General features: G+C 49.2%; 9 protein-coding genes across 9 annotated transcripts; 4 read left to right on the top strand and 5 right to left on the bottom strand.

Annotated features, from left to right (window-relative positions):
* Positions 1-102: 102 nt before the first annotated feature.
* KY384_008484 (uncharacterized protein) lies at positions 103-3,148 on the top strand (the record flags this gene model as incomplete). The annotated part of the gene is made up of 2 exons (XM_044816973.1): positions 103-519; positions 569-3,148. 2 exons carry the CDS (start codon positions 103-105, stop codon positions 3,146-3,148), a joined length of 2,997 nt encoding a protein of 998 aa, XP_044666338.1.
* Positions 3,149-4,264: 1,116 nt separating this feature from the next.
* KY384_008483 (uncharacterized protein) lies at positions 4,265-6,336 on the top strand (the record flags this gene model as incomplete). Its single annotated transcript, XM_044816972.1, has 4 exons — positions 4,265-4,289; positions 4,346-4,456; positions 4,523-5,123; positions 5,538-6,336. The coding sequence occupies 4 exons, from the start codon at positions 4,265-4,267 to the stop codon at positions 6,334-6,336; spliced, it is 1,536 nt and encodes a 511-aa protein (XP_044666337.1).
* A 1,165-nt stretch (positions 6,337-7,501) lies between these two features.
* KY384_008482 (uncharacterized protein) lies at positions 7,502-8,846 on the top strand (the record flags this gene model as incomplete). The annotated part of the gene is made up of 3 exons (XM_044816971.1): positions 7,502-7,607; positions 7,659-8,477; positions 8,530-8,846. 3 exons carry the CDS (start codon positions 7,502-7,504, stop codon positions 8,844-8,846), a joined length of 1,242 nt encoding a protein of 413 aa, XP_044666336.1.
* Positions 8,847-10,211: 1,365 nt separating this feature from the next.
* On the top strand, positions 10,212-12,666 carry KY384_008481 (uncharacterized protein; the record flags this gene model as incomplete). The annotated part of the gene is made up of 3 exons (XM_044816970.1): positions 10,212-11,610; positions 11,751-12,444; positions 12,501-12,666. 3 exons carry the CDS (start codon positions 10,212-10,214, stop codon positions 12,664-12,666), a joined length of 2,259 nt encoding a protein of 752 aa, XP_044666335.1.
* Positions 12,667-12,906: 240 nt separating this feature from the next.
* KY384_008480 (uncharacterized protein) lies at positions 12,907-14,139 on the bottom strand (the record flags this gene model as incomplete). Its single annotated transcript, XM_044816969.1, has 1 exon — positions 12,907-14,139. The coding sequence occupies one exon, from the start codon at positions 14,137-14,139 to the stop codon at positions 12,907-12,909; it is 1,233 nt and encodes a 410-aa protein (XP_044666334.1).
* A 149-nt stretch (positions 14,140-14,288) lies between these two features.
* On the bottom strand, positions 14,289-15,572 carry KY384_008479 (uncharacterized protein; the record flags this gene model as incomplete). The annotated part of the gene is made up of 4 exons (XM_044816968.1): positions 14,289-14,377; positions 14,426-15,367; positions 15,427-15,468; positions 15,521-15,572. The coding sequence occupies 4 exons, from the start codon at positions 15,570-15,572 to the stop codon at positions 14,289-14,291; spliced, it is 1,125 nt and encodes a 374-aa protein (XP_044666333.1).
* Positions 15,573-17,050: 1,478 nt separating this feature from the next.
* KY384_008478 (uncharacterized protein) lies at positions 17,051-17,550 on the bottom strand (the record flags this gene model as incomplete). The annotated part of the gene is made up of 2 exons (XM_044816967.1): positions 17,051-17,323; positions 17,482-17,550. 2 exons carry the CDS (start codon positions 17,548-17,550, stop codon positions 17,051-17,053), a joined length of 342 nt encoding a protein of 113 aa, XP_044666332.1.
* A 540-nt stretch (positions 17,551-18,090) lies between these two features.
* On the bottom strand, positions 18,091-21,736 carry KY384_008477 (uncharacterized protein; the record flags this gene model as incomplete). The annotated part of the gene is made up of 2 exons (XM_044816966.1): positions 18,091-20,341; positions 20,514-21,736. 2 exons carry the CDS (start codon positions 21,734-21,736, stop codon positions 18,091-18,093), a joined length of 3,474 nt encoding a protein of 1,157 aa, XP_044666331.1.
* A 954-nt stretch (positions 21,737-22,690) lies between these two features.
* On the bottom strand, positions 22,691-24,407 carry KY384_008476 (uncharacterized protein; the record flags this gene model as incomplete). Its single annotated transcript, XM_044816965.1, has 4 exons — positions 22,691-23,171; positions 23,220-24,008; positions 24,060-24,233; positions 24,319-24,407. The coding sequence occupies 4 exons, from the start codon at positions 24,405-24,407 to the stop codon at positions 22,691-22,693; spliced, it is 1,533 nt and encodes a 510-aa protein (XP_044666330.1).
* Positions 24,408-24,715: the final 308 nt, after the last annotated feature.

Below are 24,715 nucleotides of genomic sequence, written 5' to 3'. Positions count from 1 at the left end.
TGAGAATATTACGGTCGTGGTTTAAAAGGGGAAAGGAAACATTTCGCGCTAGTGTCAGCCCTATCACTGCTTCAGCTACGCGTTGGTTTCCAACACCAAGATATGCTCAATGGAAATGCTTTCAGGAGTATAATACGATCGCGCTTGCCGATTCGTAGCATCAAGTCTACACGCTATGATAAACCTAGAATTCTTAATTTGGGGCGAAGCCAAGCAGAAGTGGTGTGTGTTCGGCATCGACGCGGCGCAAAGACAAGGGCGACCCTTCGATTGAGCAATCATTCGGACGTCCAATCTACGAAGCAGAGCAAGGGACTAGCCCAAGAACAGGATGGACCCACATTACCGACCGTGCTTCGGCAAGCGCGGGATAACATGCGTAAACTCGAAAATTGTGTATTGTTGACAAGAGTCGGCAATTTCTATGAGCTCTATTTCGAGCACGCAGAGAAGTACGGACCTTTACTGAATCTTAAGGTCGCCTCAAAACGTACATCTTCAGCAGGGGATGTGGCTATTGTGAGTCTAGAGAGGCTCGATGAAGGACATATCAACTAATATCCTCAAGGCCGGCTTCCCTTACTGGCAACTTGATCGGTTTCTCAAGATCCTTGTTCAGGATTGCAATGAATACGTCGCCATAAGCGACGAATTTGCAAACGATGCTGCCGACACAGTCAAATCCGGTGGACTCTTGTTCGACAGGAAGATCACAAGGGTCATTTCCCCAGGTACCTTGATTGACGAGAAATTCATGGATCCATATGAGGACAATTATTTACTCACGGTCTACTTGAAGGATGCAAATGACGTAGAAAAGAACGATCATGTACGAGACGGGATTTTGGAGAATGTTGGAACAGATGCGGCTACCAAGTTGATGGAAAAAATCGTTGGGCTCGCGTGGTTGGATCTTTCGACTGGGTCCTTTTTTACGCAAACGACTAGTATCGGCTTACTTCCAAGTGTAGCCGCACGTATAAGGCCACGAGAAGTAGTTCTGGATAATGCAATTCAGACCGGCCGAGGAGCGCATATTATGGACATGCTCGCACAACAGGGTCATTTCATCACGTGCCATGATTTCGACTTGCAAGAAGTCTCCGTTGATTCATGGCATCCAATGCTCAACGGCAGAATGCAGGAAGGACCGAGTTCCAACTTCACTGCGGAAGAGGTCAATGCAGGGACCATTCTCCTTTCATATGTAAGTCAAAGACTGCAAGGCTCTGGAGTCAAGCTGCAACCGCCGATTAGACGACAGAACAAGGAGACGATGAGTATTGATAGGAACAGCATGAAAGCGCTGGAGGTGCAAAGTACCTCCAAAGAAGGTTCAGCATGGGGCAAAGGAAGCTTGCTCCATACAATGCGCCGCACAGTAACAAAGAGTGGGACTCGTGTACTTCGGGACTGGATCTGTTCTCCCTCAATGTCCCTCGAAATCATTAACAGGAGATTGGATCTCGTCTCACATCTAATTGATGATCTCCTCTTCAGAGAAGCGGTCGTAGCACTTTTAAAGCAAAGCCATGACTCACAGCGTCTCACACAGAAATTCGCAATGGGGAGAGGTGATGCTGATGATTTACTCGGTATATGCCGTACAATTGAGGTCACGGAGAATATAGCAACCCTGCTAGAGGAGGCAGTGCTTTGTTTCGATGACCGAGTTGAGATAAATGGCTCCACTTCGCTGCAAAGAGACTCGTTGAGAGAGCTGCAACGTGATTTGTCTTTTGATGGTCCAGCTGAATTGGCTGAGACGATTAAATTCTCTATTGATGAAGACGGATTATTCCAGAGCCACCGAATTGAAGAGGAAGAGCAAGCGAATGCTGTCACGGTGGCACAAGATATGCTACAGAGTGACAGCTCAACAGAGAATCAAGATACATTAGCGTCGGTACCGAAAACAAAAGCGAGACAGAGAGTCGCTTGTGAATCCGATAGTGAAGACCAAGATCCCTGGATCATGCGTCGCTCAGCAAGTAGCGTGCTTCAGGATCTGCATGATATATTAGACATCATGCAAAAAGATAAAATTGACTTGGAGGTCCGTTTGAGGAACAATCTGCAAACACAGAGTCTGACCTTGCGGTGGACACCGGGCCTTGGTCACATTTGTCATGTCAAAGGTAACCGAGATGTGTCACATCCCTCAATGGCTCGAGTGCTAAAAGCCACGAAATCAACGCGTTCATTTCACCACCCGGAATGGAGTAGTCTTGGAAGGAAGATTGATCAAGCCAAATTGCGAATTCGAGCGGAAGAGAAGCGACTGCTCTCAAGTCTACGCACGCAAGTCATCCTGAATATTGTCAAGCTGAGGGGAAACGCTGCAGTCATAGACAGGCTTGACATCGCTTGTGCATTTGCTACACTTGCAGAGGAGCAGAACTGGAAACGTCCCATTTTGAGTAACCAATTCGATCACAAAATCATCAATGGTAGGCACCCGACTGTTGAGATGGGTCTGGAAGAACAAGGCAGAGCTTTTGTCAGCAATGATTGCCACATTGGCGAAAAAGAACGCATGTGGCTCATCACCGGACCTAACATGGGAGGTAAAAGTACCTTCTTACGACAGAACGCTTTGATATCTATCCTAGCACAGGCGGGCTCCTTTGTTCCCGCAGAAACTGCAGAGATCGGTCTTGTCGACCAAATCTTCACCAGAGTTGGCTCAGGAGATAACCTTTTCAGAGATCAGTCAACTTTCATGGTGGAAATGGTTGAGACAGCCTCCATACTGAACCATGCGACACCTCAGTCTTTTGTCATCATGGACGAGATTGGTCGCGGGACAACGCCCGAGGACGGCATTGCGATAGGCTTCGCATGTCTCCATCACCTTTATTATAAGAATCGATGCAGGACTTTGTTCGCCTCGCACTTTCATTCGCTGGCTGACATGACCAAGCACTTCAACCATTTGGGCTGCTATTGCACAGACATTGTAGAAGGTGAAGGAGGCGCGTTCTCTTTTGTACATCGCCTCAGACCAGGTGTCAACCGCAGCTCGCATGCTCTGAAGGTCGCAGCTCTAGCTGGTGTCCCTCAGACAGCTATTGAGACCGCACGTTCAGTGCTAGCCAGTCTAGAAACGAAAGCGCAACCACAAGAGCGACAGGCCACGGGGGCGTGAAGCAGGTAAACACATCGGCGATTTTCCCGGCGTAGTGCGGCGTTACATGGTCCTTCGTAGCCGAAGTGTCCGTTCGGCGAACGTTTGGTGCAGAATGGGGGCGAGCTGCGAATGGGGCTACGGTTGGAATCTTTTTCAGTGCCTTATATTGGGGGCGACAGCACACCAGGCCATGCGACAGAGGAAGCATTCTTGGGCCAGAGCTCGGGGAGCTACAACGTTCGACTTGCTACGTGGACAGTTCATTGAGAGAACTCGACCATTGGCGACTCTTGATCGAGTAGATGACAAATTGTACAATCTTCATTCCTCTCTCTCTCCATGTCTTGCTTTGGATCCTAAGGATGTGTCTTGTGGGTACAAGCGTATTGACGAATCGGCGCTTGTCGTCTCCCGTATCAGCACGCTCAACGGCTCAAGTTGCTCTGCCACCAAAACACCATGACTACGCAGCACGCATGACTCGCCACCACCGTTCCTGCAGCGGAAGGCACCGAGTGACAGATCCGCCTGTTTGGAAGCGCATGCACTTTCACCAAAGCAGAAAGAACTCTGTGAACGATTATGACTTTGCCCCCTCAGGGCCGGATACCTCCCGCGAGATTTGCTTACATTGCGCCTGACATAATCCAGCAATGGCACCGACTTCAGAGTCTGCGACGTTCTATTCGACGACCTGATCCTCGATGCGTCGGTCATACGAGCGCTCCTCTCATAGAAGATCATGTAGGCTGAGGCACAGGTATAGCTGGCTTCGGCGGTTGACATCACCTTTCTTAACGCTCGTATCTTGCGTTATCATTCTTGTTGTCACGCTCTGCCCGTCTTTGCCTCTAGATTGTTCAGCGAACCATTCTTCAGCCGCTAAGTACGTGTGGCGGATTTCTTGCAGACTGTCACTCCTACCCTTCCCTGCATCTCCTGTCATTTCTCCTACGATTTATTATTCCTCACTGCGTACACTCACCTGTCCCGAGGACGCAACTTCGACATTCGTGGTCCGTGGTTTTAATGCCTACCCATTGAGCGCAAGTTATGTGGGGGAGAGTAATCCTACTGAGCATTTGGTACATCATCGTCAAAATCAATGGCCAAGCTATTGACCCGATCAAAAACATGTGTGCACGATGGGATCACCAATGTAGGCATCTCTATAGTTCCTTATTTCCTAAAGCAGGAGTGCTGACGTATTCAAAGCCGTTTACAAGAATAACACGCTCTACATCGATGGGGGAAAGCAAACCTTCATCGATGAAAGAGAGGAGAATGGTGAAATCATCCAGGAGGGCAATATTACAGTGGGATACAGTATGTTCCGTTCTTGAGAATCCGGAATATACCGGAAGATATAATCTTGTCCAAAAGCTGATCCAGGGACTAAAGACAATTATATCATTACCATTGACATGTCTAAATCTTGGAATTGGGAGACAAATATTTCTGAAGCTGCTCTTGAGAGGATGCCGATACAACAATCACAAACGAAGCCGCCTGTCGTCTCGCGAGGTGCGTTCTTCTACGGCGGTGATAGTAGCGAAAATGTTTACCTCTGGGGAGGAACGACGTCATACCTCAACAGGACTTTTCCTGGCTTTGAACCGCCGATGACATCTCAATATTCTCTTTGGTCATACAAACCTTCAGATAATACTTGGGCCCAATTCGATACGGGGTCTACAGTCCAAAATCGCCCAAGCAGTGGCTCCTTCGCAGAGGTCCGGGAGCAGAACCTCGCATTCTATTTCAATGGGCAGCTTGACTCGGGGAGTCAGGTTTCAACGCAAGTCTTTGGAGACGATCCGAAAGTGTTCTTAAAAGGGATGATCATGCTGGATCTGGCTAACCAAACAGCACGTAACCTTTCAACTGATGCTGTGGTCGGTGATCAGCCAAGGTCGCGGTGCGTTCCAAAGGCCTATGCCCCCCTATTCTATGGCACTAAATTGATCATTGTCCGATTTCTGAGCGCAACGAGGTGGAGAAACTGACTTTTAGAATGCATAGGGGAAGGATGCAATACATCTCTGGCATTGGAGGGAAGGGAATTCTGGTACAAATGGGAGGAAATCAAAAATCCGCAAACGATACAAGCAATCAATACGTTGGTGATCTTGTGAGCTTACTCTTCTCACTCACTGATCGACAAGTTCTGATTGGTCAAGGTACCTATGTCTGAAGTAGACATATTTGACGTGTCGTCCATTTACAATGAAGATAAACCCGATGGCCAATGGTACAAGCAAACAACGACGGGAGATATACCACCTTCCCGACTTGACTTCTGCCTCGTACAAGCATCTTCCAAAGATCAGTCATCTCGTAATATGTATGCTTGCACCCCCTATGAAGCGAGGTCTTTGATTTACATGTCTAACTCTGTGGGATCTAGATACATGCACGGTGGCCGTTCAAGCGACGATTTGGAGGCAAATATATTCTACGACGATGTGTACATACTCTCTATACCTTCATTTACATGGACGAAGGTATACGAATCGAAGAGAGGTAAGGCAGGGCATACATGCCATCGCGTGGGCCCAAGTAAGATGATCCTTGTGGGGGGCACCAACTCCATGAACTATACCGAGGGATGCGACTGGCACACCAAAGGCGTGGGAGTGATGGACATGAATGAAATAGTGTGGGGGAGGGTTTATGATGCTAACGCTGAGGATTATCAAGTGCCAGTCAATGTTAGCCGGAGGATCGGGGGAGATAAAAACGGAGGCGCCGCCATGCGCCAGCCAACTCTTGGTTTTGATCAAGAGGGTCTGGCGAAGATTTTCAATGGGACAACGAAGGCTAAAACATTACAGAACGCAACAGTAACAAATACACCGTCAAAGATGAGTCCTAGCAACACGATCAGCAAGTCCATTATCGTTTGCACTGCCGTAGGAGCCGTCGCTCTGGTTGGTGTAACAGGATCTTTGGTATATCTCTATCGCAGAGGACTTTATCAGATCATTACAAAGACGGAATGGCCTTTCGTGGAGATGGATGGCAGTGGACGAGAGGACGTAGAAATCATGACCAATTCTGTGTGCTGGGAGCTGCCGGCGATGGAAAAACCTGTTGAATTGGCCGTGCGGTGCAGCAGTTCCAAATTCAGGGAGAAATCGGGGAAACGAGAGGTCAAGCCTCCATCGTGGGTACCGCCGGTTACTGATGAGGGCGTCCCTTTCTAGTCTCAAGTGGGGGCAGAATCGGCATAGATACTAATTATCTTCAATCCATAATGTTTACTACTCTCCAATATCTTCGTTCCTGTGAGAGCAGAAGATGCTTTAGCCGACTGGTTCTCTCTGTGGAAGACGACTTGCTTACCATACGTCAGGCTTTTTATCAATAAAGCTAGTCATCAAATCTTTACACTCTTGACTTTCAAGCACAACCACTTCAATTCCCCTCTGCTCGAGATAGGCTTCGCCGCCAATGAATGTCTTATTTTCCCCGATGACGACCCTCTTCACGGCATACATCACACAAGCCCCCGTACACATATCACACGGGCTCAGCGTAGTATACATGGTTGCTTCCTTGTAGACCTTTCCCGGCAATCTGCCCGTGTTCTCAAGGCATGAGATCTCGGCCTTGATGAATCAGATGGCGCATTCATGCAACATGACGACACGAGATCGTACATGAAGAGTGGCTGAATCTTTCTGGACTCGCATATTGTGACCCACGCCTAGGATTTTGCCTTCGCTGCTCACCAGGCAGGCACCAATAGGTACCCCGCCTTCGCTGAAGCCTGCTCGGGCTTCTACTAGGGCTGCCTGAAAGCCAGCGTCTGACTCCATGGATGAGATAGAATAGCGAGTATGACCTAGTACACCAGCACAAGCTCAGGGGGAAGGGAAGGAATGAAGCCTCAAGAAAAGAGCTAGTGGTTGTCTCTCTGGAGTCCGTACGAGCGGAGATTGTCAAGGAGATCTGATAACAGCCTTATCACCCGAATTCGGACTTAGCCTAGTCATCGCAGAAGGGCAACGAAAGTTCCATTTGACAAAATCATTACTTTCAACCGCTAAGCAGGAGCTACCTCACGTAGCTCAATTCAGCTACAGTATTGCACGTAGACATTTTGACACTTGAAATTGTGAGTGTCAGGACGACGATCTCAACACCTTTTGTCTCTTGAGTTCTTCCACGGTAATTTTCTCCAAACTGGGCAAAATCCTGCGCAAGGCCGAGCCTCGACATTTTTCGGTTCAACTTTTAGATCTGACAGTGACGAGAAGCATCAGGGCATCCCGTGCTGAATAGCACTTCACTCACCTCTTCAACTTCCATTTTCTACTTGGAGATTCATCCTACAATCTATCAAACAAACCCTATACTCTCGGCAAGATGGTTAGGGAAACGAAATTCTACGATACGCTCGGTGTCAAGCCTGGTGCCACAGATGCAGAACTGAAGACCGCTTATAAAAAAGGCGCCTTGAAGCACCATCCAGGTATATTCTGATAACGACTTTAACGTTAGAATTCTGTCTAACGTATGATAGATAAAAATGCCCACAACCCAGAGGCTGCGGAGAAGTTCAAAGAGCTGTCAAAAGCATACGAAGTCTTGTCGGACTCGCAAAAGCGCCAAATGTACGATCAATACGGCGAAGAAGGCCTTGAACAAGGAGGTGGCGGTGGTATGGCCGCTGAAGACCTCTTCGCACAGTTCTTTGGTGGAGGGGGCGGTGCGTTTGGTGGTATGTTCGGTGGGGGCATGAGAGAGCAAGGCCCGAAAAAGGCTAGGACTATTCACCATGTCCACAAAGTCTCACTGGAAGATATCTACCGTGGGAAGACCTCCAAGCTCGCTTTACAGAAATCAATCATTTGTCCAGCGTGTGACGGACGTGGTGGGAAGGAAGGCGCGGTCAAAACTTGCACAGGATGTAACGGCGCCGGTATGAAAACCATGATGCGGCAGATGGGTCCCATGATCCAGCGATTCCAGACTGTATGCCCCGACTGCCAAGGAGAAGGTGAGATGATCCGCGAGAAGGACCGGTGCAAGCGTTGCAGCGGGAAAAAGACCGTCATCGAGCGGAAGGTTCTGCATGTGCCGGTCGATAAAGGAGTAAAGAATGGTCACAAGATCGACTTCCGCGGTGAAGGCGACCAAGCTCCAGGGGTCCTAGCTGGGGATGTGCAGTTCGAAATTGAGCAAAAGCCCCATCCGCGATTCCAGAGAAAAGACGACGATTTGTTCTTCCAAGCCGAAATAGACCTCTTGACTGCTTTGGCTGGCGGTACAATCTACATTGAGCATCTGGACGAACGGTGGTTGACAGTCGGGATCATTCCAGGCGAGGTTATCAGTAATGGTATGATAAATGTATCAAGCCCAAAATAGGAACGTGTGCTAATTCGAGATAGGAGAGATCAAGATGATACGCGGACAAGGCATGCCATCCTATCGACACCATGACTTCGGCAACCTCTACATCCAATTCGACGTGAAGATGCCATCCTCCAATTTCAACTCGGTGGAAAAAATCCAGATGCTTGAGTCTATACTTCCGCCCAGGAAGGAGCAAGCTCCACCGCCCGGTGATGCTATGCTTGAGGATTACATGCTCGAAGACGTGGACGCCAGCGGTCAGAGACGCGCGCAAGGCGCCGTCAGCTTGGATGATGAAGACGAGGATGGTGTCCCGCCTGGGGCTGAGAGGATGCAATGTGCATCTCAATAAACGGTCGATGGCAGAAGCAAGAATGGAGAGGAACGGACAGCCCTAAAAGCGACACCACATAACGGATTCCGACTCTCAATCTCAAGAGAGCTTTTCAATAGAGACTGCCTCCATGGTAGGCAGATTTGCATACGGCGAGGTATTAGTAGCTGCGGATGGAGTTGAGCCTGCTTACCATGGCAATGCAGCATTGCAAATGGAGAATTCAGGGGCAGCTGCATGAGATAATGATAGACTTTCGACAACGATTTGGGGGAGGACTAGCTCTTCGTCTTGACGATAGTAGGCGTTGTCTTTCCTCTTTGTTTTTAAGAGTGCCGACACATGCATGGCGTTCATAGAGCTGCGATAGTTACACTTGCAATTCATTCCAAGCTACGTACTAGATCAGTTTCTAGTCCTATTGGTCGCGCCCGATGTAATTGATAATCCCACCTGACCTGAGCATCATGAGGTGGAAATTACCGCAAAGAAGAGCATCGACACAGCTAGCAATCCGCTTGAGAACGAGCTGAAGCACGACATTTGGTATGGCACACATCTGAAGATCTAGCTGGTTCACTAGAGTCGCATAGCAATTTCAGAAGCTTGAAGTGAAATTACCCCTTGGCAAAAAATAGGTCACGTAGCGCCAATAAGAGTTCGGGAGAATAATAGAATCTAGGAAGTAAGGGCGGCATTCTCGGGAGGGTTGTAGTCGCATCGATCGCCCAAGTACCAAGTCGCCCCATCTCCCTCTTAGGAGAACCGGGCAAGCAGATCGACGCTTTGCACAGAAATAAGAAAAGACAAGGGACAAAAGAAACAGTAGCGGGCCAGAATGCGACAACGTGGAAGTATCGCGTCTTCGTCACGAGTTCCCAACACTGTCAGACCTTCCAACACATAACACAATCCTCCTCACTCCATCATCCTTCTACCTATCTGACTCCTTAGAAGGCTGAGACCGTAGCGCCAGGTTCAATCGCTTCTCCGCAACGCCTCAAACCCAGTGCCTGCAGCGTACCTGGCATTCCAGACCCTGACTTTGCCGCATACATCGTAGCGAGAAAGCCACCGAGGGCTACCGCCCTTGCCATCCTTCATGGTGACCGAGGCCTCAATCTCTTTGAAAAGTCAAATCACAAGTACTCAGGTACGGCTGAGGTGTATGTGTGGGAGCACATGACATCAGAATATCAAAGACATCGATACATCTACCGTGGTTGAAAGGAGAGCGATTCATCTGGTCAGTGGTCGTCGCGGACAGCCGACCGATTACTGTACTTGCAAATCGTGAAGAGGAACCTGGGCCGCATCGGCTGTGTGACTGGGCCCCAAGCGTGCGAACACACCCGAAACTGACCACCTGCCCTCTCTTTCATCATGCAACGTCCAAAGTTCATCGACCTCCGCTCTCAATCCCAAGAAACAATGCAGACCGCTGCATCTGCCACCTCTCCACGACCCTTTCCCTCGCCCAGGATGCAGCACTTTGATGGCGACATTCCACCCGCCATGTCCCCTCTGGACATGTTTGCTGCTCAAAGTCGCTTATTGGCGAAACAGCTTGATGAAAGCATGAGAAGTGGCAGACGTGTGAGCAGACTACCTCCACTATCAACGACCGATCCGATCACGAAGCAGAGGAGAATGTTTCAGGGGTCAAAATCTGCCGGCCAAACGCCCCCGGATTCTGCGCGCACCCCACCGCCACCGAAAGAGGAGGAATCGAGTGGCACAATCCCGGAGCTGGAAGAACCGCAATTCAGACCGAAGTCTTTCTATCCTAGGATGAGCCATGTGCCCCCAATGGAAGAGGACGACCTCGAAGGGCCTTCGGAAGCGGCCTCTCTTGCGTCTACTGGCAACCATTCCATACGAGATGGAAGATATCAGCAGCAGCAGCAGCAGCCACGGGCAAATGACTACTTTGGCATGCCTGTTGCGGAATCTCCAATGGAGACAACGACCACCAACGTGCACACCGGACCGTCACATCGAGACCCTATGCGTGCGCCGCAATCGAGACATCAAGATAGTGCATATCAGCCCTTCAATTTCAATGAGCCCCATCGGGGCATGTCGGTTGAATCGTCGTCATCCAAGGCATCCTCACGGGGCCAACAGTCGCTCCTGCCACCCAAGTCACCACATATGAAGCAAGCAAGCATAAGATCAATACCCGCTGACAGCTCGGACGATGACAACAGTGCGTCGACCACTGGTTCAGGGTTCTCAAGAAACCGAAAACTGTCCTCTAGCAGCAATGTTTCGGTGCCCAATTCCCCCTTCGCTCCTTTTGCACAGGCGGCACATGGCCGATCGCCTTCTCTGAATTCGGAATACTCGATCGGAGGCTCTCGCATGCCACGTCCGGCCTTCAATTTCTCCAGACCAATCAGTCGCGCCAGTGGACCATCGATGGACATGCCACGGCAACCTTCATTCGACAGCCGGCCCTCTATGGATCAGCCGAGACCTTTCTTTAGCCAGGAGTCGCGGCAAACATCGAGTGACAGTCAAAGATTTCTCTTCGTTGATGATACAGTGCAAACGCCTATGAGCATGGATGATGGCAATGACTCCGATGTCGCGACATCCTCCTACATCTACTCTAAATTTGCGTTACCCCGTGGACGAATGACACAAAGATCGTCAAAGGAAAGTCCAACCAGCGATGTGCCCTACCTCGAGCGAGAACGCTCGAATCAGTATCCGGGTCCTAAGCCTATGACACCCCTCGCTAATCGACCTATGTCACCGGGATCGCCTTCTTCTTTGCGTAGTTCCCCCAAGCCGAGCCTGGAACTGGGAAGAGCTTCACCAAGACCCTCATTTGAGCACAAGTCACGCCACTCACCGCGTCCTTCATTCGAACAACGTAATAAGCCCCCCCACGGTCTCCACTTGAACAGATGACAGGATCTCCGCGCCCATCTGTAGAGCAGCAACCGAAGTTGTCATTCCAAGAGTCCAACAGAATGCGTCCACCTCCCACGCCTGTAGCTGATGACAACGCATCGCAGTATACCACCTCAACACGCTCCGATGCTACCATAAAACCTGGCTCACGCCAAATAGCGGCAATGTCGACGAATCTTACCGCGGAGGATCACCTTGCCAAGGGAATTGCACTGCATGAAAAAGGCGAAGGACGTGAGTCAACATACCATTTGCGTATAGCAGCGAAGCAAAATAATCCTACAGCTATGCTCTTGTACGCCCTGGCATGTCGCCATGGTTGGGGCATGCGGCCGAATGAGCAAGAAGGCGTACAATGGCTCCGCAAGGCGGCAGATTCTGCATCCGTGGAACTAGCTGGTGATGAGGACTCTAAATCGGGTAACTTCGAAGAGCGAAAACAACGAAGAGCCCAATTCGCACTCAGTATCTACGAGCTGGGGCAGAGCCACTACAATGGGTGGGGCATCGAGCAAGATCGGGTGCTTGCTTTGAGGTGCTTTGAGATTGCTGCTAATTGGGGTGATGCGGATGCCATGGCAGAAGCCGGGTTTTGCTACGTTAAGGGTGAAGGGACTAAGAAAGATCTAAAGAAGGCTGCGAAATATTATCGAATGGCGGAAGCGAAAGGGATGAGTATGGTGGGAAATAGCTGGTAAGCCTTGCTTTGGCGCGCTTTGACGGACGACGCGACGCTGATTATCTATTTAGGATATATAAGCCGAAGTACGCGGACGATACATCGGAGAAGGGTCACAATGACCGTCGTGGCCGAGGAGGCGCCAAAGATTCCACACCTGAGAAGAAACCGCGAGATAAGAGCAGAACGAGGACTATTTTCGGTCGGAAGAAGAGCGTCTCGCAACAGCGGCCTTGAGCAACGACCACCCGAAGAACAAGATCTCTGGCTTCAGCAGTCATCTGTCCCAAATTCTGATATCTCACGGCTTGTCTAAATACCACTATAGCAAGGCGTTTCACATTTTATCCATCGGGTTTGAGGAGGTTCTCAAAGTCCAAATATGAATGTAAGCTGAAGCAAGGGCACTTCATGTATAATATCTAATCCCTAATATGCAATTACCCATCTTATTTCTTTTCTTTCTGTCCAAAGCCTTCACTCCCTATCTGCGCCGTCACCCTCCAGCGCCCCGTCTTCCAACACTCTTACAACCACTTCCACCCTTCCCAGATCCACCGCAACCCAATGAATCCTCCAACCCTCGCTCCCTCCGACCGCCTTAGCAACGCCAGCGCTCTCAATGTTTCCCTCTGCAATATCGCTATGAGCCCAGCCATCTGCCTGGCTCCTCTTCACCTCCATGACCGACGACTGCGGTTCTTCACTCCTCTTTTCATATACCAAAGCCGTCCCTTCAGCAAAAGCCTCCTTCCCTCTACTCGAGCCATCATCCCCAGGTAAAAGTGGCTCGAACCCCACGGCCCCCGAACCCTCCCTAAGCCGCTCCAACAACCTCCGACAAACCCCTTTCGCGAGCCCCTTCCCTCTATGCTCGTCCTCGACGTGCAATGACGACAGAGAGCCGTCCGGGCTGAGGAATCCCCACGCTACTAATTCCCCCTCCCCATCCCCAGAATCGTCGAGGCGGCGAATACCGACGTTGCCGAGCTGGCGGAGCGTAGGCACCTCGCGGGGGATCGAGCTGCGCGCTACCACGAGGTCGAAATCTGAGGTGTGCTCGAGGGAGATGAAGGTGTAGGACGATGGCAAGAGGGTCCGGGGGGCTGAAGGTGCTGGTGGAGGGAGGAGGTATTTCGTGTAAGGGATGCTGCAGCCGTGGAGGAGATTCGTGTCGGATGGATGGGAGGAAGGTTGGGAGGCAGAGGCTGTGAAGCGGGAGACGACGGGGGTTTGCTTGAGGGTTGGTGGAGAGCGGCCGGTGAAGAATGAAAGGAGGGATTCGTTTAGGGTGCCGAGGATGAGGATATTGTTGTCGTTCTTAGGCGAGGGAAGGTGGGCGATTGTACGGAGGATGGCGAGGATTTGTAGGCGAGCATGATTGGCTTCATTGTTGTCGTTCTCGGTTGTGATTGGGCCGGTGGTGGTGGAGGAAGAGAGGGCAGATGAAGTGGAGGTTTCGTGGGTGCTGAAGAGCCAGCATTGTGTTTCTGGGAAGCGCGATCTTTCTATGTAGGCTGCTGTGAATGGAGCGGGGTCAGTTCGGAGATTGTTGGGTGAGAGGGTGGAAAGAACGCGGGCATCAGGCGCGGAGTGTTTGAATTGGAGTCTTCGGAGGAGAGGGAGTGAGGAGGGGAGGTGAGCAACTAGGAGTGGTGCAAGAGTCTCGAGAGGTTCGTCGTGGGGATAGCAGTGTGGGAGGCGAGACATCTTGGTCTTGATATTTGAGGATTGGTGGGGCAGATGTGTGCGTGCCCCAAGTGCCAGATGCAGTCAATCTTTATTCAATCAAATGTTATTCTTGTGATATATACAGCGAAAATGGAGCCAGATAATCTGTCTATGAGTCATTTTTGCTTTCACGTCGCCGCCACTTTCTCTTTTGCGACTCGATGTATTTCCGTGAAGTAGAACTTGAGGTCTTCCGGATTCACGAATGGGGTGACTCCTGTGAAAGTTTAGCTCATCACTCTCCTCAAGTCCAACATAGAGGTACCATGTCCCAAGTTGGCAGTCCATCCTCTCCTCTCGCCGTCTCCCCAAAATCCTTCGAACATCATCTCCACCGCCTTCGTGATGGCTTCACGCCCTCCATATAGCACACCAGGGTCCATGTTTCCTTGCAGGCATACTCTCCCTTCCGGTGCTCCCCTCGCAATACTTGCCGCATCACCAGGATCATGCAGCCAATCCAGGCTGACAACCTGATAACCAGAATCGCACAACTCTTCGAGCGCGTACCATGCGCCCTTCGCAAACACAACCATCGGTACAAGATCTAGCCCCATCTTCCTCAACCTCACTGGCAGATGTGCAGATATGTATTTCAGCTCCGGCAATGCAAAATCTCTGAAAGCAGATGGTGTTAATTCCCCAGCCCAAGAATCGAAGACCTGCACGATCTGAGCGCCCGCTTCAATCTGCAGCGCGAGATACTCGGTACAAAGCTCGGAGATCTTCCTTAATAGCCTCTTACTCTCCTCCGAATATTTATACAGCCAGGTCTTGCTCTCTTTGAACAACTTCGTCCCTCCTCCCTCAACCATGTAGCATAAGAGCGTCCACGGTGCACCGCAGAACCCAAACAAAGGTACTCGTCCGTCTAGCTTTTTCCTCGTAAGCGTAATGGCGTCGTAGACGTAGCTGAGCTCTCGCCCCACATCCACTTCGCCTGCCACGAGCTTCTCATACTGTCCATCCTTTGGGTTCCTGAGAGGGTTTGGAAAGTGGGGACCTTTCCCGTCTACCATTTCGACCGTCATACCCATCGCTTGCGGTATTACAAGAATGTCAGAGAATATAATGGCGGCGTCGATGAGACCCGCATAGCGGTCAATGGGTTGGAGAGTCAGTGTTGAAGCAATCTCAGGACTGCGGCAGCATTCAAAGAAATCGTGTTTTCCTTTCGCAACATGATATTCAGGGAGATATCGGCCAGCTAGGCAGTGTCAGAGAGCTTATAGTACGGTTTATCCGGGATGGCAATATGATATGTACCCTGGCGCATGACCCATATCGGAGGGCGTTCCACGCGTTCGCCTGCTCATTGTGTGAGCAGTGGCGCAGACAGATCGCATTTCCAAATCCGTACCTCGAATAGTTCGAAAGATTAGATCATTCTTCAGCGGTGGGAAGTTAGGCATGATGAGTTTAGAGGCTTGAAGCACAGGCGGATCGTGATTGATGCCTTGCCTCCTAAGGCGTGCTAGCCTAGCAAGCTAGGCCAGAAAAGGCTTAGTCGCTTCGCGGCCTTTTCTTTGAGCACGCCTGCTCCGGAAAGTCGTGTTTTTAAGATTTTCAGCTTCGTGTCCCATCGGTTTCGTTTGAAGTTGGTTCCCAACCACTTTCACATATAAATCTATATATATATATATGTTTAGGATATAACATATTATGATCTCGCGCCGAGTTTTTTAAGATTTGAAAAAAATTGAAAGCTTCAAAAGTTATTGTTGATTTAAAAATTTTGTATTGAAAAAAAAAAAAATTTGCTTTACAATTGGAACTTTCTGAAATTTCAGAGAAATTTTTTCTCCTTAAGTAATTTATATAGAGAATCAAAAGATCTCACCCCGAGTCGTAGCCGTTTAGTTGTAGGAAGAAAGTAATAATTTTTTCTGAAAGGTTGAAGTTCAAAGAATCTTCAACGCTAAGAGGCTCTCAGAGTCAAAAATACTGGGAACCTGGACTTTCCGGTGCAGACCCCCTGCGGGGACTCACATCAACAACACTAAAAAGGGCCCCTAGCAGGGGGTCTGTATTGGAGACAATTGATGCCAAGACGACAAAATGCGCCGGAGTTAACGGACTCGTTTTAGGCAAAGTGTAGAATGCATCGTCCACGTAACAATACCTGAAAGGCTGCTTGGGAAGGGTCACATCGATGTCAAGTTTCGAAACCCTCATGGTCGAATGCCCCTTTCTTCGCGATACGCTGTGGGCGTGCACCGACGGTCAGTATGCTGCTGTCAAGAGAAGTTATTGACCCGCATGCCAAGAATCAATGCCGGTAAAGTAGCACGCCCATTGTGGCTGCAGAGGTAAGAGACAATGAGGAAATCGTTCAGATGCTATTGGCACGGCTGTCAGTGAAGCTGGCCATGATAGTATCTCACGTGCGGTAAGACCGAAGTGACAAGCCTTCGCCGTGAGACTTTCCTAGGTATACGTGGATATTGGTGCAGTCTACCTGCAGAAGAGTATCGCAGCAACGTGAAGCCTGCCGAATATGTAAGATAGCCTGAGGCTGAACATCATATGAAGGCATCCACCTACCCGCGACTTTGAATGTTGATCTTGCTTTATCGACTTGCTGAGACCAGGTAAGCCAGCTGGCAAAGTGGGGCTGGTGATAAGAATCTCACGGAGTCCAGAAAGAGATGCCAGCATTCAAAGAACTCGACCAGTGCAAAATTGAGACAAGTAATACAGCTCTTGATCATGGCTCAAAAGATTACCGTATGGACTTATTAAGTCACTCATTCTCTGATCAAAAGGATGAGTCTGAGATCTAGCAAACTTTTCACGGTCAAACCTGCAATCTGGGCAAATAAGTATGAGGTATTGTCAAAGAAAGCATTGATTCACTGCATTTCCAACGGCAGAGACTACCCCATCCAGCTCAGTCAGAATCGGGTTCGATATCCATATCGCTGTCTTCTTCTTCCTCTCTAACCCTCTCTTCATGTTCATCGCCCTCATTATCCCTTGAAGATCCCACAGCGTCTTCTGCTCCCTCATCATCATCATCATCATCATCATCCTCTACGTCTTGCATACGTCGCGTTTCACACTCATAACGACCTTCTACACGTGCAATCCCATGATCCAACAGCTGCCCACGATCTCTCAGCTTCTCAATCCGCTCATCGTGTCCCTCGTCGCCATCATCACCCTATTCTTCACGGGCTCGCTCGCGACCTTCGAGTTCTCCGTGCCTTGTTACCAGCAAAACTGTCGCATGGAATTGATGAGGGCGAAAAAAGGTCGGGCAGAGGAGGAGGAGCCATTCTTACTGGTCATTGTATAATTTCAAATTCTCGAGGTGATCACGCTTTTGCTTGTCAGACCAGCTATCGTCCCATTCTCCTTGGAGTTCGTCGTAACCGGACTGCCATTCATGGTAGTCGTCTTCGTCCATTCACAAGATTATGGAGCGGCCAGCACGCGCCGGAAATCAGAGCAGGATTGACTCTGTGGGCAATCGTGAATCTTGCAGGAGTCGCAAGGCAATAGTATCTCAAAAGAGGGGAAATCGAACCCGACAAGGCTGAGCTGGTCGAGATTCTATGCATAGATTGACCATCAGCCTGATCTAGGCTTCTACGCGGTGCTGCCCACGCACTCCTTTATAACAGGCGACGTTTGCATATTCGATAAGCAGGAGCAATCATAACTTTTGTAACTCCTGTGAAGCTGTTGGTGGCAACAATGGGATCATAAGCCTTCCTCATGCCCAGAAGAAACTTGTGGAAAGGTTGAGACCGAGCCATGCTGCCGTTATTGATTTTGTATATACATACATTGTCCATATCCTACATATAATCCAGCCACTCAATGTTCATCCTCAATACCTTACCAGCTACCCAGCCGTGATGCCGTCGAGCAATCTCAGCGTCCTCAACGCCTCGCCAATGTATTTAATATGAGGGTCTTGTCCTGCTAAACACCGTCTAAAACACCACTCCTGAGTGCATACTGCTCAGGCTTCCACCCACGCTCATCCTCCGCCATCGCATCATCACTCAACTGCAATCCCTTCAGCTTCTCCCAAAGCTCTTGATCCCCAATCTCAGCAGCCCAGTGCGCCAGGCTTTTCCCCTGCTTATCCATTTCTTCCGTCTCTTCCCTCTGTCCATCCCACCCCCTAACCATCACCTTCACGGTATCAACATGATACCCATCCCTCGCACACCTCAGCGCAGTTCTCTCCCTATCATCCTTCACACTCATATCGGAGCCACGTTGCAGCAAGATATCTACAATCTCAGTGCACCCACTATCGGCTGCATAATGTAAGGGCGTCTCACCATATTGGTCCTGGCTTGCAAGGCTACTGCCCTTTTCAAGGAGCACCTGTGCGATATCGACGTGGTCGTTCTCGCAGGCCCAGTGCAGGGCTGTCTTGTGATGCACATGATCACGCTCGGCCACGCTGACGCCTTTATTGAGGCAGAGGAGGACGCCTTCCATATCGCCTTGGGCTGATGCGAGGATGAGCCGCTCCGCATACTTCTTGTATTCTCCGGCAGATGCATCGGATGTGGCATTCTTGCCAGAGAGCCGGGTGGCAAGGTTGTCCTTGTGCCGGCGCCTGATGCTGTATGTGTCTGACAACACGGACTCTGGGATGAGTGTGTCGCTGGCGCCAGCCTCTAGGAGCATATTTGTGATTCTCTGATGTCCTTGCATTTGGGCGCATTGGTGGGGCGTAATTCCGTGGTTAGCTTTGATGTCCAGGCTGGTCATTTGTGGCAGAAGCAGCTTGACGATCTCTTCGTGTCCGGCAGATGCAGCATAGTGCATTGGCGTGAAACCCCGTTTGTCTTGGCTGTCCACGTCGCTTCCATGCTGGATCAAGAGCTCGGAAATCTGGTAGAAGTTCTTCTCAGCAGCCCAATGCAGTGGAATCCTCTGATTGTACACCTTGCTTTTCAATGAAGGCTGTGCGCCCTTGTTGAGAAGGATTAGAGCTATGTCAGGTCTCCCGTCTTTTGTTGCTTCGAACAACATATCTCCACGGTTGATCTCTGACTCGGTCAAAGAATTCAGCAGAAGTTCTAGGCACGGCGTGTATTCACGGGTCGACGCCGTCACTTCTGGATCACGCCATAGGCTTTTCGCAGCCTTTTCTTTCTGTAGGCTGTCGCGTGGCATAGCCATCTCCAATGGCGTATGCCCAGTATTTGTCATTGCTGTCACGTCAATCTTTCTGTCCAGCAAAATCTTGACTGTGGCAGGCGGATCAAACATAATAGCTTTGTGAATAGGGCGTAGTCCCTGCGTGTCCTTAGATTCTGGATTAACTCCACGCTCTAGGAGCACCCTAGCTATATCTTCCTGTTTTGCTTCGATGGCATGATGCAGTGGTGGGCCATCGTAATAGCTTGCCAGGTCAATCTGGACATCGGATCTCGTGAGGAGCAAATTGACGACAAAGCCTTTGTCTGCGCCAGCTGCATAATACAGAGGGGTCCTGCCGTTTTCATCCTGAATATTGATATCTGCGGAGTCGAGTTCGAGCAATCGACCCATCGTCATAGCAAGATCGAATCTCGCAGCTAGGTGCAGGTTTTTCATAGAGTGAAAAGGGTATGAGCCCTGTTTGACCCTAGCCTCATCTGTAAGAAAAGCGATGATTTTGTCGACCACTTGAGGGGTTTCGGGACTTTCACGAACGTGATGACCCCAATTATCGGCAACGTAGATGTACAAATCCATCATGTCTTCCTTCGTAGACTGATCAAAGAGGAGGAAGGTCAAGCAAGTAGTGAGAATATTTAGAGGACTCGTAGGAAACGCTGATCTGCGGGTTTTAATGAAATATTCTTGCGTTGTATAATGAACGAAGTGGATGACGCTGCTTTCTTCGTCAATGACTACAATACCTGCACACACTGCTAGAATCGTCTCGTCATGAATCAAGGCGTCTTCGTCAAAGCTTTGGCCTTGAGGCTTGATGGCCAATGCTTGCTGTAAAACTGTGACTTTAAGCGGCCGTAGTGCGAAGGTCAGCCATGACAAGACCTCTCGCGCCAGCACCGCGTCTTCTTCACCTTGATCATCTATGCGCTGTAGGATCTGATCATAAGTGGTCGACAACCCTTCAGGCAATTCTCTCAGAGCGTTTTCGACATCTTTCTTGCTATGCTTCCTGACAATGGAACTTATGTGGAGCTGAGCGAGCAGAAACCTACATGACCTTGATCAGCTGGGATTACTCGAGACAAATACAGATGATTCTAGAGTAAGAATCACTCGATATCAAGGAGAAACATAAGCAGAAGCTGGCTATCAGGTGCAGTCTAAAAATTAGGTCGCAAATGCATAGAATTGTTGATGAGCCAACGAAAAGGGGCCCGTACATTCCACTGGCTCTTTCAACGATACTCTTCGCTATCTTCGTCTGTAACACAGAATCTAGCCTGATTCTACGCGCCCAAGTTTTCTCCCTTGCTAGTCGGCTTCGGACGTGGAGATGGATATCATCGTCACGAGCGCTGATATCTAGCCGAAGGGCAGCCTGAAGAGAATCTTCGACCACTGGTATATACCGGGATGTGATCATAATACTTGTGAAGGTGGGCATTTGCAATATTCCCTCTAAGAGCTCTTCTCGAACGCCGTTGGCTTCCGTACATTCATCCAAAGCGTCGATGACGATATAAACTCGTGTAAATCCCTGCATCTGTCCTTTCAATAGATCCAGGTACTCTGGGAACGCTGGAGTAGTCTTCTTTTTGCTGTGTGCAACATAGGTGTCCTTGATCTGGTCTGGGATGGAGCCATGTTGAATGATCATTTGTTGTAAAAGGCTGGCAAGGTATTTGGAGGTCGATTGTTGATTGAACTCCTTGAAATCGCAGTAGATTCCTACTACAGCTATGTCGTCATCTTCGAAGGAATTCATCAGATAATCCACGACAATGGAAGAGAGAACGGTTTTGCCTGCGCCGGGGACGCCAGGACACCAGATCAATCTCGAGTTTCCAGTTTTCCATTGCACGAACTTGTCGTCGTCCAGGAACCATTGCCCGGTGCCTTCTTGATGCTTCGAAAAGATGTCCTGATGTCTTGTCGCAAAGTTCAGCGGTGAAAGCCATTGGATGATCTCCCGCATCTCGTCGTCCTTCTGCCGGTTTCTCAATTCCCCCAATTCATGTTTCACCGCTTTAGACAAAGCTATATTGTCAGCTTGGAGAGCGAGACCAAACAAAGCTTTGTACCTCTCAATGGAGGCCAAGATATCCTGCACACCAGCTTTATCGAATGGCCATTTGAAAGCCTTCCCTACTTTTTTGAGCCCATGCGCTGGTGCCAGTGCAGCGTCCAGACGCGTGAGTAGAGCTTCATAATTCCTCAGAGGCTCTTGCAATAGTCTAAAAGACGAAAGCAAGGACTTATCATCTCCGGCACTTTTGCTCAGGTCGTTCAGCGTCTCTAGGATTCCTTTAGTACTACTCAATTCAAGGAGCAAGACATTTTTCTGGCTAGTTGCGTCGCTGACGTCCCTAAGATATTTCACGACGGTCTTCGTCAGCTGGAGAATGGCGATGAGGCCTGACGTGATCGATAACGGGTCAGCCATAAAAGCAACTTTATTGCCGAAGCATCACAGTCTGGACAACGCTTTATTATGATATTACAAGTGTCTCAAAATCTTTTTTATTTACGGAGACTTCCACATGTCTGCGCGAAAAGTACAGTCAAGGGAAACAGCGCCAGTCCAGAGGGCACAGATACAGAGTCGCAAGGCTGTGGATGAAGGTACCCCACCCTAGCTTATGCACCTGCCACACTTGGAATCACGCTAGAGTGGTGCCTGCGGTCTTCGTGCTTAGTCGTGCAGTAGCTGATTCTTCGATGAACTCGTCTGGTGTTGTTTACCTTGTACTTGTAGCGCTGATAGATAAATTCCAAAGTCTGTCAATAGGCAATTACGCGTTCTTGAAAGAGGTGCCTTTCATGGTAAGTGCGAGGTTCTTCATCTTTTAGCATAGAAAGCAGCGAAGGCGATAAGTTCCCAATCAGCCATCATTAGCACGTCTTGTATCCTAATTAGCAATGCTGAGTCAGTATTCAAATCCCGGATTAGAATGCAAGAGGTGCCCTTACCAGCTTTATATGCCGTCTATAATGAGCCGTCTTAGCAGTAATACAGTAGTGAAGAGCAATACGATCTCAAAGCCATCAAAGATCAACGTCAGGTTGAGATGCGTGCTTCATGCAGCAAGGATTGTCAGAGGGGTGACAAATAGTGCAGTCTGCAGGTATTTGCCTTTCGTAAAGTTCAATATTTGTAGCATATTGTCTTAGATGGGCGTAGTATCGTTTTACAGAATTGGCAGCAAGATAAATCGGATAAAAGTCTTCGAAATGTTGGCTTCGGAGCTGAACTTGTCGAGGCTGTCGACTGCAAATCAGTGAGGATGTGCTCATCACTTTGCTAGGGTGTCGCGTCATCCCCTGCTCACCTCGACGTTTGCTAAAGCGGGCACGCTATTAAGACGTCCAGGTGAGGAGGGGCGGAGGAATCTTTTTGTTATGTCTTGCCAAGCGTGTGAAAGTCACTGATTGAGGTTGATATCCGATCTAATCCCAAATTGTATTTACTTTCTGATTGATGCAAATCATCAGATCCTCGCTTCCTCAGACCTTCCAACCCATATAAAAGCTCTTGTAGGGATTTGCCCTTGGCTACATTTTTTTGCTCTACAAGATCATGCTCTGAAGCGCACGCATCTAACGATAATCTGAGCTTCTGAGCAGTATTCAAAGCTTTCTGAGGTGGCGAAGAGCTGAGTGACGACCACACAATACCCGTGTAAGCTTGTAAATTCTGGTCAGATCTATCTGACACGATGGTAGTAGAAAATGGAATGTGAAGCGAGTCGATAGAGAACAGAAGGCCTTCAGAGTTTGGCAAAGCCACGGTACTAATCACGTTTCCTTCTGTTCGATGTGTTGTCCAGTACTCTATGGTCTCAGCAGCGTTCATGCGAAAATGAAATATGGCTGGAAACCTAGAAACTCCTGAGCTTGAATGTTACCAGGTGATGAAGTCAACATACCCTTCAGCAGTGACAAAGAATTCGCCACAGAACGGGGACTTATTGTTACCATCGTACTCCAGAAATGTGATGCTGCTAATTGCTATATTACTATCGCCTTCGTCCGTATCAATTTGCAGCCGAGATGATCCCATCTGTTGATCTGTTGCAGAGTTCAGGTCTGGCCCCTTGAGCTGCTCGACGTAACCCCGAATGTCAATGCGCTGAAAGATTTGTCCAGAAGGCCAGTCCCACAAGATCAGAAAATCATCACCACCACCAGACAAGAGCATCCTCGGCTTTTGAGGAATCAAACACATTCTACTGACAAAATGGGTATGACCAAGGCAATAGCCTTCAATAATGTGCGCTTGGGGTAACCCCCGTGAAATTCGAATGTGCTCATCGCGATCAGAAGTCAGTATATAATTTCGTAAGACCCCATTAGAGGACTGCAAAGATGCACATGCTAAGTCGGTAAGCAAAGACACATGTCCAAGAGCAAGCTGGTGCTCGAATGATGTTGTCTTCTTCTGGAGCTTCCTATTCGTTACTCTCTGTTGCTGGCGGAGAGACTCTAAGTTGCGTTTCGTATGCACAGTCGAAGAATTCGCAGAAGGAGCGAACGGCTGCGATTTGTCATCTATATTTTTTGGAAGTAAAACCCCATCATTATCTTCAAGATGGATGGGAGCCTCAAAAGCCTTGCCTAAAAGCGGCATTGCGTAGACATCACCAAACTTGTCAGCGCACAGAAGAGTACACTCATTTCGTGTCAGGGCCACCGCACAGGGTCTTTTTGGCATCATCCTAAGCACCAGGATAAGTCAATAAATCAAACTCTGAATCAAAGGAGCTGACCTCTCGCTGAAAAGTTCCAATGTGCCATTCTCAGCTAATTTCAGCACACGAATACATTTATCTTCGCCTGTTATTGCGATCACATATGCACCGTCACTAGTCGAAGCAAGCCTCAAGATTGGGGGATTAGGAGCTTGTGAAGGCTCTGGCTTCTCGATCAATATCTCGGCCGAGCTGCTCTCAGACACTTCTGAAGACAGCTTCAATTTTTGGTGGAAGGAAAACCATCCTCTTGCTTAATGGACTCCGCAGAATCTACATGATCTGCATCATCAACGAATACTTTCGAAAGAATGCTGTTTGATCCAACAGATGGCCATATGGAAAGTCGTCTGCCGTCAATAGCATCGATCACATGTAGCAATGGTCCTGAGGCGGCAACTATGAATTGTTTGTTGATAGATTGATTACATTTAGATAGGCACTGGAGCGGATGCGGCATCATGAGTAGTAAGCCTTTGCCATCCTCATTGAAAGCTGGACCAATTCAGGACCCATCGTGAGCACTGGCAAGGTCTCTCGAAAATATGAGACCTGAAGATCGAGGATTTAAGCGCGCTAAGCGCAAGCGATCCCGCACGCATTTCAATATCTAAGCCCTTGCTGCCGAGTCACTCATCAGCATCTTTGACAATCGTTGCCCTTAAACGTAGGCA

The sequence above is a fragment of the Bacidia gigantensis genome (assembly GCF_019456465.1).
Source record: "Bacidia gigantensis strain McMullin 20006 chromosome Unknown contig_295, whole genome shotgun sequence".
In the NCBI taxonomy this organism is placed as follows: Eukaryota; Fungi; Ascomycota; class Lecanoromycetes; order Lecanorales; family Ramalinaceae; genus Bacidia; species Bacidia gigantensis.
Note: the sequence above shows the minus strand (reverse complement) of the source record. Positions and strands in the feature narration are given on the sequence as shown.